Source organism: Amblyomma americanum, chromosome 4 (assembly GCF_052857255.1).
Source record: "Amblyomma americanum isolate KBUSLIRL-KWMA chromosome 4, ASM5285725v1, whole genome shotgun sequence".
In the NCBI taxonomy this organism is placed as follows: Eukaryota; Metazoa; Arthropoda; class Arachnida; order Ixodida; family Ixodidae; genus Amblyomma; species Amblyomma americanum.
Genome location: NC_135500.1, coordinates 153503217 through 153524426, shown reverse-complemented (window position 1 = coordinate 153524426; position 21210 = coordinate 153503217). Strand labels below are relative to the sequence as shown.

General features: G+C 46.4%; 1 protein-coding gene across 1 annotated transcript; it reads right to left on the bottom strand.

Annotated features, from left to right (window-relative positions):
- Nucleotides 1-4802: 4802 nt before the first annotated feature.
- On the bottom strand, nucleotides 4803-20922 carry LOC144129878 (uncharacterized). The gene is made up of 5 exons (XM_077663938.1): nucleotides 20698-20922; nucleotides 16590-16818; nucleotides 13095-14408; nucleotides 11574-11896; nucleotides 4803-5424 (listed from the first exon to the last, which is right to left on the bottom strand). The coding sequence occupies exons 1-5, from the start codon at nucleotides 20920-20922 to the stop codon at nucleotides 5146-5148; spliced, it is 2370 nt and encodes a 789-aa protein (XP_077520064.1). The 3' UTR covers nucleotides 4803-5145.
- Between the last annotated feature and the right edge of the window lie 288 nt (nucleotides 20923-21210).

The following is a 21210-nucleotide window of genomic DNA, read 5'->3' as shown; positions in this document are numbered from 1 at the left end:
CGCAGAAACTATGAGACGTCAGAAACCGTATTTATTATTTAGTTATACTGAGCTGCAAAGAAAAAAAGAACGATCTTCAACTGAACGTACATCCTAAAAATAAATGCTTTACAGTGATCGGTCAAAACAGAGTACATTGGTGCAGAAAAGTGAACATTGGTGCGGCTGATCCATTTTCGCCTCCCATCTAGGGTTGATTTTATTTCTTCGTTTCATTTTTTTTCTTCCGCGTGAAAATTTTGTTCAGGACTAATATATGAACGTTTAAAAAAGCTACGAAGTTTCGTTTTAGATGGCCAGTTTGCACATTGCTGGCTGTTTATTATTGATTATATATGCCAGTTCTGCACATTAGAAGGTGAGGTACACCATAACTCGCGGCTTTGAAATTATTTAGATTAACCATGATTCTCTACAATGCTATTAAATCTCCACACAGTGGTGCTTTCCTGTTTTGCCAGTATTGAAGTGCAGCTGATTTGAAGCCTGGTTGGAAAGTGAATAGTTTAAGCTTATCAAGATATCATAAGGGTGAGTAAAATGTTCAGCGAGTGTTTTTGGGAGCTTACATTTTCTTTGAGGCAACAAAGCAAAGAGTCTCCATTTGTTTTAGAAAAATAGACAATAGCTGAAAAAAAGAAAAGTTTTCAAGTTCTTATTGAAGTAAACAAGAACTCATCAGGAACCAAGACCTTCTAGATTTTACGCTCGCAATGCCGTCTAAATAACGGTGCTCTGTTCTCCATGGTTCGCTTTTTGAAAATTATTTGACAATCAGCATCATTTGCACGAGCAGATACTTTAGCATACTTTAGCACACGAAAACCCTTCATGAGAAGATTTTAGCCTAATTTAATTGAAAAACATTAATCGCTTATTCCTTTTTATAACCAGTCCCTCTGAGACGCGAATTCATTCAAAGTCCATTTAGATCCCCCAGGAGAAGGCAATTCTTTTACTCTGCTTTTGATACTTTCTTCACAATCAGACATTTGATGTGGATGAAGAATTTAGAATTTCATGAATTCATACAATTAAATGTGATTGGAGCATTACACATATAGAAGATAGCTAGTTTCTGATGCTGTTGCATAAACTGTGAAACGTACACTCGAGTGTGCACCTGTTTTATTCGCCTATAGTATTTCGACTTAAATAAGCAAGCACCTAGGTGAGGCTACCAACTACAATTTGATCAATGCACCCCATTTTACGATATTCGCTGTGTTCTTGAGTTTTTTGAAACAGCTTCCAGCAAGGAATTCATTCAACTGTTCTGGTCACGCTGGTAAGTTAAATTTAATTTCTTTTTTCCTGCTCTGAACACTCGCTATAGCTAGAGATATTCTTGAGTGCCGCAGCTAGCCTGTTTACTTTTTATCTTCTCAGCAGTTTACCCCGTAGGGCTGTGGTATTTATAGGTATAAATGAAATTATTCATTGTTTATTTACTTACTAATTGATTTTTACATGCTGAAAAATTTATTTATGGTCATCTATGCCCCAGGTATGCCGTATAGCATAAGCGATTCGCTAAATGCTTCATAAATGAGAAATTTAATTTAACGCCAGGTTTCAAGTTAATCTTAAGGCCACAGATTATCGCCAAGCAGATGTTTCTGCATTTTATTTCGGTATTCAACCCGCGGGCTGCACATGTCTATAAACTTAATTTTTGGACTTGCAGACTATCTATAATAGGGATTACGTAGCATTTTTATTTTCAGCATGCCCAATATACCGTTAAATGTACAGCGCGGTTCTACGTAGGGGGGTGCTGACACTGCAGCCAATGCGGAGTGCAAACCAAAAAATGCGGCATTTCCGAGCAGTCTTGAGTAACAATGAGCGGTAGTCTCGGCGCTCTTATTCTGGGTTGGGGCACTTCTCGATGGCGTGTGTGATTTAATGTGCGCTGAGCTAGCAGGTAAGCTGAGCTATCACTGCATGCATGAAACAAACTTGCGAAAAGGCACACCTTGAAGACGCGATGGCTTCATCATTAAATTAGTAATTCGAGGTTAATGCAGACCATATAATCGCGCGTGTGTTAGTCGGTGCGTGCGCATAGAAGCAAAAGTGCTTCAGCGTGCAGGTAATGAGTCACTGTATTCCGTATTTCGCAAATAAATAATAACAAAAAACTGCAAATGCACGCAAAAAATTTCGAACTCAACCACCTGGAACGGCCACTCGTTATAACCAACAGAAATAATTAGAACCATTTCTGTGTGTAATTGTGAAGCGATTAAAACACAAATGTATTATTCTTCATGCAAAGGTGATTTAGCTGCCGATTATCGTATATTACACCATCAATGATTGAAGTGTTACTTAAGGGAACAATTGACTCACGAAAAATAAATGTTACAGCCTCTGCCACGCTATATTAGAGTAACTCGACTGGTTTCGTCATGTGCTGCTCAGCACGAAATGCCATGGAGAGTTAAATGTGGTGCCCAAGAGAAGGCGGCACAGTAGACAGTTTTAAGCGAGTCATCACTGATAAGCACGCTACAAAGAAATGCTATACGTATTTCACAGCAAATTTGTATTAAGAAAAAAAAAGAAAGGCCGCCACCATCTGGAAGACGTTGAAGTAACAGCGTTAGTTGTTTGGTTTACTAGACGAAGAAAGCGAAGAACGCGCCCGTTGTCCAGTTATACCCCCTCTAGATGGGCCCCAAACGGAATTTGCTTCGTTTGGGGGGATCAAGGTAGGCCTAGAATTGGGCTTGCGGCGCGATATGGCAACGCTTCAATTAGTAATTGCATGGATAGAATGTTTACCTATTATTTAATTGTGGTTTTATTTCTATACCACAACCAATAGGGTTTTATTTGCCTACAAAATTTAGTATACAACTGTCCCCGGATGCGTGCTGCTGCTCCTTGGACCAAAGATATTAAACTTAATTTTGGAAAATGGCGGAGTGCTGGACGCACTCTGCCACTTGCATTTGCAGTGGTCCTGGGTTCGAATCCTATTCCAGAACAAATTTTCTGCAACTACAAACTTTCTGTGAAAGCTGTATAGCTTTTCTCAGTAGCCAGATCGCTAAGCTTTGATGTATGCAAATGAGTAATGATTGTCTTATTACATTGCTATTTCGCCTTAGAGGATTCCCCTAAACGGTGAATCAAGACGCAGTATAGCAACACATGCAGGAGATTTGTTTTAAGAGACATCGAACATAAAATATTCTTGTCGCATGTTCGAAGAAAACACTGGCGGCTCTGATACATGCAGTCACGCATGTTTGCTGCCTCGGCGCTTTTATAAGCGCATTTTCCCATCCCGACAGACAAAGCGCTTTCACCATGAGTTGCCGATGTTCCTCTTTTTATACTTTCCTTTTTTTTTGCACATAAGGAATGCAGCGGCTGCACTTTCAGGCCTCATCTCTATTATTTCATACCTTTGCTGTTCCTGAACTATGCGTGCATAAAATTTCAATCGCATTTCGCGTGCGCCCATTACATTTGCTTGCGGGCATGAATACAAGCCAAGTAGCTTTTTCGTGTTTGCTTTGCTCAAGTAAAAGCGTTCATGCGAAAATGCACTTTATTAGATTCGGCACACAGCCTGAGAAGGCTTATTTCCAACGCGATATACATGTCAAAGGCAATCTTGAAACGCGAGTGAACTGAATCCTCTTTTACGTCATTATCTGCGCTCAGTGTATTACCAACGTAGTTCTGACCTTCGGGACAAATTTGTACTAAGATATTTCTGTCTTATTGTGTATGTCTTTATAGAGGCAACGCTTAACACCAACTTCAAGAAAACAGGTCTTGCATTTTTGTATTTTTGCTACTGTTAAAGATAAAAATTCAGAGAGCAGAATATTTTACGCGCGACATACTTTTATGCGCTTTTGACAGCCATCGTACACGCAGGAAGATTAGCAATGATACTTTTTCCCAGCGACCCAAATAATTTCAATCTTCCCCTTCGTTGCATTCGTTGGAAGACTGAGCCGTTGTCTACCCATTAAAAACGCGTACGGCATTTCTTCGCCTCCAAGTCAGCGAAATCATTGAATACATTCCATTAATTCGAGAATAATTCTCCTTTCCTTCAAAAAATTTTGCATGTATTTGCAAAAACTAACGTACATATATGTAGCTCTATAAATGCGCTGGGAATAAAATGACCTTTAAGCTCAAATGCCAAGTAGGTCTCTTAATGCCATGTGTGACATATTACGTGACCAACACAAGGCTATGCGAGAAAACGTGCTTTAAACCTGCTTTAATTCTGTCTCTGCAAATAAGGAGAGTAACAGTAATGGCTAACTAGTTAACTAAATATTATTCAGCCTACTAGCCAGCACGTCTTACATACATTCTGAAGCGCTACACCGCTGATAATGCTACGCTGAAAAAAGCGCTCTTCTAACTCAAAAAGCCTATTTTTGAAAATTGCAGAACATCATAGCTGAAACACCTCGAATAACAATACGCAGATATATGCACTGGAGTTTTGCGTATTCACAACAAATAGCATCTCGATAAAAAGCAACCAACTTGCAAACACAATTTCAGGTAACGATCGTCGCGAGTGAACATAGTCATAGAGTTTTCATCCAAGATTTATTTTTTAATATCTTGCTTTCTTCTGTGCGCGCTGACAGAGCTACTGCGACATGAATTGTCTTTAAGAAACCTCACATATCACACGGCCTAGAGTTTATTCTTTCCATTAAGGAAGCTTTTTTTATTACAAATCCTAACGGGCCGACGCTTTTGTTCTGGAACCCAGACTTGCGCTACTTCCTTTTCAACATGAAAAATTGACTAAACTAGCGGCCCAGGATTTAAATCGGTGGTCACGTGAGCGCCAAAGCTGGCATTAACATCGAAAATAAGAAATTAAAATGAAATAACGTTCGAACCAGAAAATATTCATCATCAGACGTACATATGTTCAGTTGAAACATTGCAAAAATAATTGTCCCACCAATGTTTTTCTAATTAAGCTTATTCTACGTAAGGATTTCGTGTGCCAGCTCCAGGAGACGGAGTGCGCAAACTGCTTCGGGTATATTGTAGAGTATGTAGTGTGGACATCCGGCAAACCGATGCGGACGATTAGCTGTACGGTTGCAGTGGAAGCCTTTCAGCGAAGTGGGGCGACTGGCGTCAGCAGCCCACTGGTTCGGGTTGCGGACATCCGAAGGCCTCCGCGAAGCTGGCGGACGTCCTGGCCGCGTAGCGCAACGCCGCCACTCTAGGCGTCTCCGTTTCGCCGCAGTAGGGTTCGGCGAAGCGCAGGTAGAAGAGCTGCGCCAGAGGTTCCTTATCAGCCAAGGTCGTGTTATCGCCGTGGCTCGCGGCGCGGGCAACCTCCATGGCCCAGCTGGTGCGCAAGAGGCGGTCCACGTACTCGTGCTGCTCCGGCACCGCCAGACTTAAGTGTTCCTGCAGGACACAGAGAGCAAAACATGCAAAACATAAAAGCCTCAGGGGAGAAAACGTCAAGAAAAATCCTGACATGCTGACGGGTAGTGACGCCATCAGTGATGTTACCAAATCGGAGAAATCCTATTTGCTGGAGGGGTGGGACGTTACCAGCCTGGCAGTCAGATCACCAGACCGGAGAATGCCCACTGGGTAGAAGGAAGTGACGTCATTACACCAGGTTTGTCTGCCGCCTGCCAACCGTAACAGGTGGCCGGTGGTGTATGGGAACAGCTCGGGAAGAGCCACCAGCCAGTTGTGCGGGTGGAATAAACCGCCTACTGCATTGCTAACACATCATGGAATTAAGTGTTCCTGTGTTTTTTTTTTAGCATGAAGAGAAAGCTTCACGTCTACACTTGGGATAACTGGCACTGATATGGAGGCTACACTTTCCAGCGGCCATTCGGAAGCATGGTCATACCTACGCACACTATCCCTAATTGGCACTTTCTCACATCGCAGGGCGCCGTGAGGCATCAAATCCGGCCAGCTGGGTTAACGTGAGACTGCAAGAAATGAATTTGCAAAAATGGCTGAAGAGCTAAGAATGAAGGAACGTTTCTAATAAAAATGATTCTTTTTTATCATGAGAGCAGTGGATCGGGTGAGTACTGCACGTGCCTTGCACGCTACGCCAGCAAAATGTGCCAATCAGAAGAGGTATTGACCGTAAAAGGAAGCAGAGAATGGATGCCCTGTCATGGCCTCTGCTAAAATACGCCCTGTAAGGCTTGGCCTCCTTGATGAAGACTTCTTAGACTCAAACGCCTGTTTGACGCAGCTGTACTAATCGATTCACCGTGAGCCCGCGCTGCCCAGAGGGTGCGCGTAAATGTGATACACAGTTCCATGTGGTGGTATTATTATGAGTGATCGCATAGTAGGGCGGAACAGACGAGCCGTTAGAGCGTTACTAGTGCGGTCGCCGGATCCTTAGTTTGCTGTTGCGCTCGCAAACTTCATTTCTATCTCAGCTGCACTGCTCCGACTAGCAAGCACTTATCGAGATCGGTTTAGCTACAAGACTTGATTGCTGCAGTTGCCTGCCAATGGCGCTGCCGGCACTGCTTTCGCAGCACTGCTGCAACAACGCGACCCTTAATACTGCATTACGGCTTTCAAAGAAAAACTTATGCTTATGGTGTTTGTTCTTTTGCTCCAGGCGCCCTGAAAACGGCTGAATTTTTTTTTTGGTTAAAAGAATATGTACATTGATAAAACAGCGTTGCCAAGGAAACAAGCTTCATTTGAATGCACGACGTCCACTGTCGAATGAATTCATTCCCAGTACACGCACTCGGGCACTAAAAATGTTAATAATTATGTTTTAGTACTTTCTAAAACTACTCAAAAACGTGACTAGTCAAATATCTCTCCACTTGGGCTCTACTTCGCGCGTCCTAATTCGCGCGTAAACCCGTGGAATATCTGGAGTGAAATAGTTGACTGTACGCGTGCCTCTGCACATAAGTAAAATGAAGTGATTTATTTGTCCCGCAGCGCATATAGAACCTCGAAAAGGGCGGAGCAGAAAAATCTGTTATATGTTGCTTGTAGGCCTTATTATGCCGACGGTTAGAAGCAGCCAGCATAGAGCGAGAATAAAGCAAATTATGCACACAATTTCACCTACAGCAACACACTCACGAACAATACTGCAATTAAGATCTTACAGTAGATTTGACAGTTCGAGAAAGTGAAGTAAGGAGTAAACTAGCTTAAAACCATGTACTATTCCTATTCTATAATTTCATTGAGATTTTCAGTGTATATGCTTGTAATAATAAAAGGAGGAGGAACTTCCGCAGGTGCATCGTTTCACGCATCTATAGCATTGTTGATTTGGGGTCACTGTAAGCATGATGCCATTGCCATTATAAACAACGGTGCTAGGCCAGTCCCAAGCAGCGCAGGTAATAGGTCCAATATCGAAAATAGTTGCTTTAACTCTGGTCCTTTCTAGGACAAGCCTTTGCCAATACATTTTCAATATTGGGCGGATTAGTTGTGGTGCGCGGGGTGTTTTCCCATTAAAACGCAGACGTGGGGATGACGCCGTGACTATCTGTCGAAGGATAATTTGCCTGAGAGGTCGTTCTTCATTCTTAGAAGCCAAAATTAATAAAACTTGCAAAATAATGATTCAGCATAGACGAGAATAACAACAGTCTGCTGTGTACAGTTTGGAGGGCTAGGTGAAATTGGAAGCCCACATGATTTCAACGGCACGAAATCGGTGTTTGCTTCGGCATGCTTTCCCCCTCTGCGTCACTGCACCCCCTGCCGATAAATATCAGGGCATAGAATATCACGGACAAAAGCAGTTTCAATAGAGCCGTTAACGCCATACAAAGATTAGGAAAACCAAACGCCAGCATGAATTACAGCCTACACCAGCCCCTTTACACATGGCGACGCTGTGTGGGCTTTAAGTAAAAAAACAAAGCAATATAATCATTCAACATTCGTATGCATTCTGGAAAAAAAATTGTTGAGGGCGCTTAAGCTCCGCCTCAAGGGCATAACGCGATAGCTTAAATGTGTTATTACCCATATATGCAGAATTGTGCATCCTGTACTTAACATTCATAGATCTCTGGGAGTGCTCATACTACTCCTGGCGCCGTAGTGCAGCGGCTAAACGATGCGCCACTGCCCTACGATGGCAGGTTCTGCTACAGGTTGGGCTTGTGAGACCCAATTTCCTCTTGCCGAGCAACTTCTCGTGGCCAATCATTAATTAAACTGCCACTTTCCACGGTGCGCCGTTAGCTTACAATCAGGCTGGCAGGTTGTGATGACTCTACAAATTGTTATGACCTAGGTGGCCCACCTGTCTCCTAGGTTGCTCCTTTGGGGATTTTTCGTGGATTTTTCGCTCACGGTCAACGACGACGCCGACGACGACCCTGGATTTTCTGCGACGCGAGCTCTTTATTGCTATCGGGTTAAAATTTCTATCAAAAGTTTTGTGATGCATACACAACCTAACATTAGGCGATCAAGCAATTGGCAGACAACGGTGCCTTTAGCGTTGATGTTTATAGTTTAAATAAAGTTTAAATATTGCTTTCAGTGCATGCTTTGAATTTTGTGTATTACTTGCCCCTTATGTTATATCGCTCGCTTAGTTTGTGTTTCCGCTGTTCATTCATAGATTGTGAATTATGCCTTAGGTTTATGTATGCCTTTCTTGTTTGTATGTGACCAATGGAGCCACTGTTGCTGGATGTTGTGGGCCTCGGGTGCTTGTCATGCTACGGCTTTCTTCCCCGAGGCCCATTGCTCTCTGTAGCAAGAAATAAACTGAAACTAAAACTGAAATTGAAAAAATGCATGCTTTATTCGCTGTAAAAACCTGGATACATTTACTCGGTGGTGTATTTAAAGTACAGCTTAGCTGTCATGACTCTCAACCATCCTCACTGAATCCGTCTATAGGAGTTTCAAGGTGGTATGCTGTTGGCAAAATTGTCAACACATGCTGGGTGGTGCATTACGTCACCTGGCACTGCCGACAAAATACTTGTTTCTTATTTGGACATCGTCTATTGGCAGCCATGATTTGCTGTCTGGCCTGCACAGTCAGCCAACTACATGTACGGCAAGGTCTCACTTCGTTAAGACCACAGTCTAGAAATTGACCGGCGAGTGGCACCTGTCGGAGACTATTCTCCAGTGCATCAGCACGAGGCAAGATCGGCGCAATAAAAAAAAGGATTGAAACCGAAGAATGCCCGGCCTGGTTGACTTTCCTATAGTGCCTAGATTGTGTTACTTAAGACGTGACCGGCGAAGCCGCATGCGTTACGCATATTAAGGTTTGTGCGGGAAAGCAAAAAACATGAACCGCAAGCGGATTTGCCGTACTCGTCGGATCTCCTGAATCCATCTCAGCAACCGCTTTTCGTGCAGCCATGTAGGCAAAAGAGTAAACAAAAACACTCTTATCATAGACTCCTTCAAATGCGGCACTTGGAAACGCGATGATATGCCGAGGGTTGCGGCGTTTTTTCAGTCCTTATTCCGCACTAAGCCATGGTAGTAACCTTGGTTTTACACACATAGTGCGGAGATGGCCGCTAAGCGCGTTAGTATTTGGGGGTAAGCTCCAGAGCAGGTCCCCCTATACAACCTGTTCATATTGTTGACGCTCCACAGACCAGATAAGCGCTTGGTGTGAGCGTCAAAGGCGGCGAAACAAACAATGTGGGCTTTTAAACTTTATTCATCTCCCGTTCCTGCTTTTCCCTCGATCGTACGGCTGAACTGTTCAATAATGTTTTGGTGGAGAGCTGGACTACCACAGCGCTTATCCAGTTTCACTGCACAAAACCAGAAGAGGACAATATTTAGGCACTAACTTTGAAAACCAATCACAAAGAGACAAGTCAGAGATTAAAAGCTGGGCCTGAAACTTCGACTGTCTGAGGGCCATATTAGTTCCACTGGTGACGAAGTAACAATCACTTGTAAGCGAAACCGCTCTTGGACGGGCCACAGTTAACAAGCACCCGCCAAATAGCGCTCCTTACATGCCCATGTCTTTGTGGCCACTACCACTTCGTCACCGAGAACAGGCGTGGTGGCTTAGGAGCCACAGTGTTTATCCGCTATGTCCAAGGTAACCGGATTGAATTCCGGTAGGGGCGTCCGGAATTCGATGGAGCCGAAATAAAAAAAACGCCTGTGTGCCGTGCCACAACAATGAACTTAGTGAACCGAAGGTGGCCGAAGTATATCCGGCGCCAATCACTACGGTGCCTCTTATAGCCCTTGTCCATGTTCCGTACGTTGAACCTCTCTTGCCATGCCATACTATACTACACGGCACTGAGATCTAGAGGCGTATTTAAAGGACAGGGCGGTCATCCCGCAAACAAGGGCGCTCTGGTATATTTGAGACGGAAAATAATAGCGCTAAAGGTAGACAAACACTAGTAAGACGGATGCAGGACAAGCGCTAACTTTATCTAACTTTATTCGCTGCCAAGCCAGTAAATATAAAGAAAATCCAAGGCATGCGCAGAACCAAAAACACGAGGAACCAACCAAACCGTTCAAGATATGACATCTCAGTTTTTAAAAGGCAGACCGAAGTATCGCTCACACAATCTTTTCCCCTCTTGTTTATGTAGAACACTTCCAAAACCTTCTGTGCCCACCTCAACATGAAAGCGCGCTCTAGAAAGCACATGTACGTGGTTGGACCTATCTGGAGAAAAAAAAATTGTCTGTGGTTTAGCTCTGGTTAACCCAAGTCGAATTGCGAAAGCTTCGCTTCCTCGGCACGTCGTCCACGAAGCGTCTCATTCCGACGCTCTCGAGAATTCAAAGCGGTCTCTTCCGCAGTTGGAAGAGTCACTAAGGGAGGTGTCACTTCTAGCCGCATCTGCGTTACGACGCTTCTCGAGTCTTGCGGCGCGTTCTTCTGGCGTCTCTTGAGCGCGTTGTCCCTTGCTCGCTTCGTGCTGTCGTTGTTGCGTCTCTTTCGCGCTCTCCATAACGACTACAATATGCACGCCGTTTAGCTAAACGTTGTTCCCGCTCTTCATCCGTTTCTTCCGCACGCCGCCGCTTCTTAGCTGCAGCACATCGCTGCCGCTTCACCTTATACACATCATCCGACATACCGTGGAGGATTCGCTGGGACGACTGCGACGAGCCGAGTTGGGGGGCCGCTTTTCCACAGCTGGCATGACGTCACGTAGAGCGAACGCCTCCCCCACGGCAGCGGCGCGTGGAGGATTCGCTGGGACAATCGCGACGAGCCGAGTTGGGGCCCCGCTTTTCCACAGCTGGTATGACGTCACACATAGGTCACGCTAAAGGTCAATGGTGGATTCTCCGGGACGATGGCCAAGAGCGGAAACCTCGAGCAGTATTGATTTCGCACCAAAACACACCGAATTCTTTCTTGATCAACCAAACTATAAGGAACATATGTAGAACATCGATAAATAAAGGCATTGATACAGATTGGGCTTTTGGTAATGACACAGTTAACTGAAGGCAAAGGAGTTTCCCGCGGTTCAAGTAGCAAATGCAGCTATCGGTGTAATGAAGCACCTAAAAGTAATTTGCTATTACGCTGCAAAAAAGCCCACCTTGGCGTATCTGATGAAGCAGGTCGTGTGTCCAGGCAGTCGGTGCTCGGGCAAGCTGCGGTTGAACAGCATCTTGGCGACGAAGGCCCCCATCGTGGCGTAGTTGACGCTGGGCTCTGTGGCCTTCGCGTAGTAGAAGTCGGGGGCGAGGTACGCCGTGGGCACGAAGCGCGTGCGACGCAGCTCGTACACGAGCATTTCGCTCACGTCAACCACCCGGCCCGTGGCGCCAGTGAACACAATCAAGTTGGCCACGAAGTCGTCGCCGTAAGAAGCGCCCAGAGGTTCGGTCGAGGTGCCACCTTGCGTGGTTGCTCGGATGTCTGTGCGCATGCGCCACGACACATGTGCATGCTAGTGAACCGGTTATGATTTTCGCAGTTCGCAAAATTCGCAAGAAAAGAAGACGCATACTTTACAAAAATAAAAAAAAACGAAAATTGTTGGGTGAGGTAGAGACAGGAGGTAAGCTTTTACAGTCTTCCTGAAGCTGTGACGGGCACGAGGCGGCTGCAGAAGTTCTATAATGCGTAGCTGTTTATTTAATAATTCAGGAATTAAGTAATAAAGGTTCTGCGCGCCATACTTTGTTCTCAACAGAGGGGTTTGAAAATGAATGTACCTGAAATCTTACGGCTTGTTGCCGTGTAAGATGGAAAGCATGAAACTATACCTGGTACTGGGTATTTTCATCGTAGATACGAATTAGAAGCTTTGGTTTAAATACTTCGATTATCTGCAGTAAATTGTGCACACTTTAAGAAAAATTGGCATGTATATCCCAACGGTGCTGAGCGAAACTTATAATAAGTTCTACCGTCAAAGAAGAGATGAGGAAAGGGCCCCACAGGAATCACCTTCAGTCGTTTATTTTCCTCATGCGGATGCCTGCAGCGCCACAAGGGCATTGCAGCTATGTATGGGCCGACTGCAGCGGTCGCATTAAATCTCACTTTTGGTTATTGACTGCCTGAGTATATGCTAAATGAAAAGGCTGCCTCACGATAACAGCATTATGGCTGTCGTTGAAAGGAGCACGGCAAATAAATAATTCCACCTGACAAGGTTGATGAACCCACATTATATCGTATTACACAGATGATCCATCTCATCGGTTTGCCAATCGGGTTGATGTTTGCACGGCTACACTTGTGCTGCATAGAGTATTTACGGCATGTAATTTCTTACATGGTAAGGAGGCCGAGTAAAAAACCACAGACCCTAGACACTAGATTCGCTAATGAAAGAGAGATTATATCTTTATTCAAGAACTAACCTCTTTTCGAAAAGTTATGCCTTATCTAAACACATGCGCGCAACTGTAAAACAAATTCCAACGTGTTTCTGGATTACGCACGGTTTTTCCAAGGAAGTACATGGCGGACATAACATCTATTATCGAGAATTAGGGTAGAACGATAAAAAAGCTAAAACAATACGGAAAAAGACCGCGAGCTACTAAGCCGCACGGTGAGGTCTTTGTTTCCGAAATGCAACGCGCGCCTTTCTTTACACGCATACCTGAGAGAGAGACAGCCTTGAGCACGAGTCCGTTGAGCTTCAGACCCCTGGCGATTGTGAGCATCTTGGAGCCAGCCAACTGGATGCGTGTCCACATTTGGGTCATATTAGCCCCAGAGGTATTGCCTTCGAAATTGCTGGAGAGCGCTAGATGGAAAGTTCGGGGAAAAAGGAACTCCGTATTTCCCAGGCACATCTTTCGCATTATGCCTGCGTCCAAGTGAGGCCTAAGCTCGGCCACACAGTACTCCAGTCCCAGGAAAGCCGCGAAAGGCACGAGCAGCGTGTAGAGTGCGGCAGCTTTCAGTCGCCGCGCTGAAGCCAGGGTGGTAAGGATGCTTCGGACGGCCGCGACATTGTTACACCGGACCTCTTTCAGCTCTCCCGTACTGTTAAGAAGCGGCCCCCATGCAACGCCCAAAGAGGGATCATCCAGCGTTTCCACCGGCAAGGACAGGACGGCATCTTGGCGTCTCCAGGATGATGTGATGTTATCGATTGGTTCTTCCAGTTCCAGCACATCCGCCGAGAGTCCTTCCTTGGAGAGGTTCATGCCGAGTGCGACAGACGCCTCACTGAGAAGCTGGTCGACAAGGTCGGGAACCAGGGCATGCATGCTCAGAGACCGACCCGTTAGAACAATCGCAACCTGACTGTTTATCGCTGGTATGACATGCAGCACCGATGGTAGGCTGTTTTGAAGCGTAGAATCTACAACGAGACGAAAGAGGTGAGAAATATTGGTCGTAGTAAGCCACTCTTTAGCATCCACGCCAGCAGCCTCCCAGAGCCCCCTGAGGTCGGTGGTTCTGTTGGCGAAGAAACTCAAACAGGATCCGTATATGTGGATAAGCTGGCGAATCTCCGGTCTTGCGCTAGCCTTCACCGAAGCCTGAGCAATGAGGGCGTCGTGCGCCAAGCGAACGTAGTCTTCGTACAGGCGCTCCCGGTAAGACAGGTGCGCGCCAGCGTCGTCAGTGCGACCCCAGAGGCCGCAGGCGAAGCCGTAAATGTCGTCGCACGCGCTCACCCTGCTGTCGAGGGAACGGTTGAGGAAGCCAACGGCGATGTGGCAATCCTCTGATATGCATGAGTTCTGAAGTCTGCCGATGAGGTAGAGGGCTCTGTCGGCGCGGGCAGGGGCCAGCCACGTCAAGGCAGATGCCATGATGGCGGACACCAGAAGCGTTGCTAGTGAAATGAGAGCCGCTCCGGCTAGTCTGGCGATGGAGCTGCGAAAGCCCAGACTCTGCTTTATTCGCGGGAGCGTCTTCGTGGACGGCGTCGACCAAGGGTGGCGAGGGGATGCAGTCGCTGCGCAAACAAAAGAGCATACTTTTGAAGAGCGCCAAAGTTCGTGGTCATGTTTAGCCTCCGCTGTGTTTAATTTTCGGCATGTAGACACTACATTCCCAATAAGCCTTCATTCACAATCGCTTGTCTATAAGTACGCCCCATCATTGATTTGATTACATCGACTAATGTGTACCAAACTAAGATTCAGTAAAAAATAACGCTAGCGCATACGCCATTAAAACAAATCCCTCGTTCCAGCAGTCCGAAGAATTTCTAACGGTCACAAACACGTGTCGCTTTTAACTGTCATTTACTGTGCACCGTGTCATCTTCCTGTTTCATGTAACCTCTTGTTTCGGCAATTCTTGTTTTCTTCGGAATTCCCAGTGTACGAAATTAACGTAGAGCACGAATGCAAAATAAGTATCGCACAATATTCAAGATCAGCAATAATTTCGACCATCTGGAGATCTTTAACGTGCACTGACATGTGCTGTGCGATGTCAGTGCAAGTTAAAGATCCCCAGGTGGTGGAAATTATTCCGGAGCCCTCCACTACGGCACCTCATTCTTACTTTCTTCTTTCACTCGCTCCTTTATCCCTTCCCTTACGGCGCGGTTGAGGTGTCCAACGATATGCGAGACAGATGCTGCGCCATTTCCTTCCCACCAAAACCAATTAATATTATTATTATTATTATTATTATTATTATTATTATTATTATTATTATTATTATTATTATTATTATTATTATTATTATTAGTCGCTGTACTGGTGACTTTTCTTGCAATGTGTCACCTCCGTTGTTGAAGCCAAAAATTCCGCGTTTACGCACTAGTTTGAATGAAAATTGTCTAGATAAGCATACAGCGTATTACAGGTGCTGAGTGGCGACTTGAAGCCATGAATAATCGGCCGTTTCTTGCTGGCCACATTGTGTAGCTTGGAAAGAGAGCGGGAGCACTTCGTACGATGGCACAGGAGTGCGTGTACGGCAGATCGATCACTGCCACTCTTTCTCCCCAGGTGAAGCCGAAGAGTACAAGAGTTTCTTTGTAATAGGTCTGCATTGTAATCCACACACACACCGCACTTAGGTCGCCGTCATCTCTGACGAAAAAGCCACGACCACATAATAATGCCTGTTCCCTTGCCCACTCAGTTGAAAGAGCAGAAGCTGCAACTGGAGTTTTTGCCCAAGGTATGCTAGGCAGTGGCACCATTGTCGTTTCTCAGACACCATCATAAGTCCAGACCACTAGGATACAATAAATTCTTCCATATCGCTCTAATTACCCCTTTCCTGTGACAGCGGCGGCCACCGTTTTCCTGCAAGCTTCCTAATCTCATCCGCCCACCTATCTTTGTGGCGCAGCTTGCTACGCTTGCCTTCTCTTGGAATGCAGTCATTTACCCTTACCGACCATCGGTTATGATGGTTTCGCATTATATGCCCTGCCCATGTCCACTTCTTGATATCAACTAGAATATAATTAACTCCGTTTTGTTCTCTGGCTTACTCTGTTCTCTTCCTGCCTCTTAAAGTTACTCATATCACTTTCGTTCCCATAGTTCGTTGTGCTGTCCAGAACTTAGTTTCATGCTTTTTCTTCGGCCTCCAAGTTTCCGCACCATTGGTGAGTGCTGGCAAGATACAGCTTCTGTATACCTGGTATACTGCTATTAATTTCCCGCGGGTGCTGGCCAAATGTTCTCCGCAGTTTTCACCCGACTCTCGGGGTGCGGATCTGCGGACTTTGCCTGTCCTAATGTCTTTTTCCATACCCAGCCCTCTGTAGCGAAAAAAAAAGCGTGCATCGGGGTTTCTATTTTCTGTTTGGGGTTTAAAGTAAATAAAGAAATAATAACTAAACCAAAAATTTTGTTTTACAGTGTATTTAAATAAATAAACAAAACTACCGAAGCGACACATAAGCTATGAGGGACGTCGTAGTGAGGGGTTCTGGGCTACTAATTTCAATCACCTTATGTCCGCTAACGTGCACAGACATCGCACAGTGGATCGCAGTTTCGCCATCGTGGAAATGTGGTCCACGCAGCGCCATCGAACGCGCGTCCTCGGGATCATCAGTCGCGCGCAGCTAACCACTGAGCCACCACGACTGTTGGAGGTTCTATTGCTCAGTCAGTGTACTAACGACTTCGCCAGTCCAATGTTTCTGGAAGCTCCTTCTTACCCGGCTCCTTCGCAGGCAGTGGTAACAGTTTGCCCGCATGTTTACCGAGCATCCCGCGTTCCTGAGCTGGGCCCAGGGCACTCCGGTAATGGCGGGCAGGACTCCCGATATTTTTGCGGTTGTCGGCAGAGAAGCGCGGGACGCAGGCTCTTTCTGTTTCTGCCTTAACTGTCTCCCGGGATTCATAGCTTCTGCCTGGAGTCTTGCTATCACGGAAGTCGGGCTTGACCTGCGTGAATCATAATCGGGAACAGCTTTCGGAAACAGACGGAAGTGGCAGAGTATAAACCACGTTATGCAGTCGACTTAGAAACAGCTATAAGCGAAGATGTGAGCGATGCTATTCGTTAAACGCCATCGCAGTAAAGCGTACCTGCTTTAGAGAGATTTAAGAAATGATAACGGCCTTACAGAGTTTGATTTGATTTGGGCAGAACTTTTCAGTGTGTGAGATTTGCTTCCTTGAGAAAATAGCAAATGAGCCCGCTATAGAAGCATGCACGAAGAGTAGGAAAAGCAACACCCATTAGGCGTTTCCTCATTAAGGCATAAATGGCCATTCAGTTATTAGCTACAAGGTTATTTACAAATGTACGCCAAAATCAGGTATTTTGTTCTTTCTAGTAGTTATGCTCCGTTTGGAATGACCCGCTCATTGAAGGTAACTTTCGAGGTGTATATGTCAACAAATCTCTTCCTCTCTCTTCCTCGCTCCAAAAAACAGGTGCAGCCGAGCACCTCCAGATGATGGGCTGAGCACACACTGAGCTCCAGCAAAACCACGCGTACGTCCAAGTTCCTGTCCTCGAATCGCATCCAGCTTTTTTACTGGAACGCCACGCCATCCCCAGTACCACTGGGAATTCAAATTTTAAGCGTTTTATGCGTTTTACAGGCCCACAAGCATCTGGCAGGCCGCCCATGCTGGGCGCGCTAAGCTATAGACCTACAGCTGCACCCCTGGGCCAACGCCTGCCGCGCTCATCAACATGCTTGCTGCCGACACGATGTGAGCCCTCCTAGCCAGTCAACAGTCCAGGCATTGAATCTTCATCCCTGTGCCCCCACGGCGCCACGGCAAACCACCGCAGCCACAATCGTCACAAAGTTTGCGAAGCGCTTCAACACTTTATTCCCTGTGGCCTATTGATCCGTCGTGGATTTGGCCTGCCTAATTATAACTGAATGCGAGAATACCTAGATCAAGTCAGTGCTTCGCAAAACATCCTGGCCATTTATACCTACCGCCCTACCGCTGCCGACGAGCTGATACTTTTCAATCAATGTTCATTGAGCACCACCGAGTACGAAGTTGCCACTCCCGTAGGCAGCAACCCTATTAACGCCTGTGGTGTTATACATAGCATCACCACGGAAGTTACAGAAAACGACTTCGCCGCCAACTTTCGTGTCGATGGCAACCGCCTCCTAAGTGCCCGCCACCTCGACCATACCAACGCACCCCTACACACCGTCGAAGGGCCCTGACTACTTACGCTTCTTCTAAAGCGGTGTGTATCGTGTCTACCCGTAAAAGCCTCACACAAATCACGCCATAGCACACCATGCCGACGTGTGTCCTAACAGTCGTAGCCTTATTCACTGCTCGTCTTGCAGTCAATAGTTTCCTCCTGACCAAGACTCCTCGATTAACCTGCACGAATCCGAAATGCGCTGCTTGAACCGCAACTGCAAACGTACACCATTACTACCTACGTGCCCCGAAAGGGAAGAATCAGACCCTGTAGCCATAAAGTGGCGCCGCTCCCACCGACGCCATCGCGCCGTCCCCCCCCCCCCCCCTTTCCTCCCTCCGCCCCCAATGCCGACGCCACCAAGTGGCCGGCCCTACCAACCTCGACCCAACTTCGCCAAATCCGCAATTCTCACCATCCTGTAGACACTAGTCCTGGTGTACGCATGTCCAACTACACCAAAACGTTTTCAGACAGGACACTCCGAATTATAGGCCCCGAAAGCACACACTCCGCCCCCTTTTCCATGACCGCAGGCACACCACAGGGATTCGTAGTTTCAGCTGTGCTTTTCAAGCTGGCAATGAAAGAACTCCCCCGAAAACTCTGAAATTTCTTGCCTGCACCACGAAATTTATGCGGACGATATTTTCCACCGGCACACTAAATTGTGTTGTGCAGCATGGCCTTGACGTTGTTCAGGAGCACGCATGCCACATCCATCTTAGTTATTTCGCTAAAAAGTGGGAATTCATTGTGGTTTCTAACGCATCCTTAAAAAACCGCTTCTTCCCGAGACCTCATGCAATTTTTCCTCCCTCAAATGCCCATCCCCTCGCGTAGCCACCTCAAAATCTTTGGCTTCATTTTTCAACACGATGGAAAGTGCAACGCGTGGCTCAGCCAACTCCTGCAGCAAATAAACCAAATTCGACAAATGCTCTCCCGTAAAACTGGCCAAAAGCTTGGACACAGAGAGCACAAAGTCAGTCTAGTCAATGAAGTACTTTATTATTGAGGATCACATACGCCAAATCACGTCAACAACTCAGAGCTTCTAAAGTAAGCGAACTGGAATCTTCTTCACGTCGCTTCAGCCGTTTAGCGATGGGACTTGCCATCTGCACCGCAAATACTCTTATTGCACACGCCACCTTTTTCAAATGCCTGGAGGAAAGCGCGGCAGTATGCCACAGAGCTCAGATTCACCGCCTGTCTGTCTCCGAGCAAGGCAGAAACCTCTTCAGCCTTTTCGGACATTTGGTAGGACGCCTACTCCAGCTTCAACCATGTGTTCCCCCGTGGTAAAGCCTCCAACGTCTTACTGTAAAACGCACCCGACGCCACATGCATACGAACGAGAAACCATGGGCGGCGTGAAGCACTGGCCAACCATTTACCCGCACTGGTCTACGACGCTGGTCTACGCCCATATCTTCCAGCCCCAAGTTGCTACGGCAGTCTTCGGTCCTCGAAGTACCTGCACACATCCCCACACAGAAGTGACATGCTGAATGTACGCAGCGACTCTGGCCATAGCATAGACGACCATTCTTCACAACCACTTCTAGTCAAACACCACCACACGTTCACACTCTCCGGCTATACTGTGCTCACATTCGAATCTCAAAAGCTCCCTCCGGATATCGTGAAAACTGTCATACAATATCTGACCGCCCACTCTCTACGCTCTATGTCCACCTTGAGCGGCTTCCTGGTCATCAAAATGTACTAGAAAGAGCTGGCTGAAGCTCAGCTGCGCGAAAAAATCCACCGGGCTTTTAGACTGCCCAGTTCATTATAATCGCAAGGCAGACTAGGCTGTGCACCGGCAGGACCGTCGCGAACACCGCAGTTTGCGGCACGTACGACGAACTCTTCCCTCCTCTTTCCATTATCATTAGACAGGCACAGGCGAACTCTCTTCGCTGTGAACTGTATCCCCACTATATACTTTACAAACCTCCCTCATATCTCTCTCTGTCAAGGAGGAAGAGCGATAACTGTGCCTTACCCCAGTGTATGCATCACTCCCAGTTCACCCTCGAGAGCGTTACTACTGACGAGGAATTTTCAATTGTGATATGATCGTCGCATGTGTTAGGGAAACTCAACTTATTCATCCACGTATGTCGTTTCCACTGATGAATAAAGCCCAACAGGTTAGAGAGTTACGTTTAATTCAGGCACTGATCCGAAACTATGGTCATTTAGGTGCCCTAAATTGGAAGCACTGTACGTTTGCCTCATCTGATTATGGTCAACTTCCATTTGGTTCTTTGCAAAACGGACACGTATCAAAATGACAAATTCAAGATGCCACGTTATTATGTAAAGCTACGTGTAGAGTGCCGTCAAGGGCACTCGTACTGAGCGCTGTTCTATAGAATGCGGTTCTGAGAATCTGCACTCTCTCAGAATGATAGAATGAGCTCTCGATCGACAAGTGACCTTTATTGCCTCTCACTTGCAGATCTCGAAATGGGAACTCTCACAGGCTTGGGTGGGAGAGCCACGATAGAGCTCACATTCTCTCTACCTTGAAACAGAAGTGTCGGAGTTTTTTTTGGAACAAGTTACAATGGCGTAAGTCGCCGCCGACATCTCGCCAATCCTGGCGGGTGCACACTGACCTTGTCGTGTTCCCTGCTTTCTGCTGTGGCCCTGTCGGCGGCCCGTTCGCTGCGGCTTCTCCTAATAGCGGAACCCTTGATGCTGGACCTCCTCTTTTTAGCCCTGCGGCGGCTTGGTCTTGACCGCGCACCCTTTTCAAGGGCGAATCCTTTGGCTGCGTTGTCTCCCACGGCTGCCGGCGCCGACTTCCCGGCTGCCACAGCTGCTGCATTGGCTTCGTTCATGCTTCTTCTTCTTCTTCTCCTTTGATTTCCTAAACAGCCCATGCTAACTGTGGGTATAGTACATAGCATATCATACTAGCGACTAAAAATGACACGACACAAAGAAAAAATTCGTAAAACTTCAGTGAAGGATATAGCGACTATTTTGCTCTGTAAAATTTCTATATTATTGTTATTGTAATGGGACCGACAGGCGCAGCGCAGCGAAGAAGCGGACGAGTTCAAGCGGGACAACGAAGAAGCAGACGAAGTGCAGCTGGGTTTTTTCGAACGACGCCTGTGAGTGTG

Coding starts and splice junctions, on each gene's coding strand:
- LOC144129878 (XM_077663938.1), bottom strand. CDS start 20,922: ATGAACGAAGCCAATGCAGCAGCTGTGGCAGCCGGGAAGTCGGCGCCG. Junction 16,819..20,697: donor AAAGCAGGGAACACGACAAG/GTCAGTGTGCAC, acceptor TGATTCACGCAG/GTCAAGCCCGACTTCCGTGA. Junction 11,897..13,094: donor CAAGGCTGTCTCTCTCTCAG/GTATGCGTGTAA, acceptor GCATGCGCACAG/ACATCCGAGCAACCACGCAA.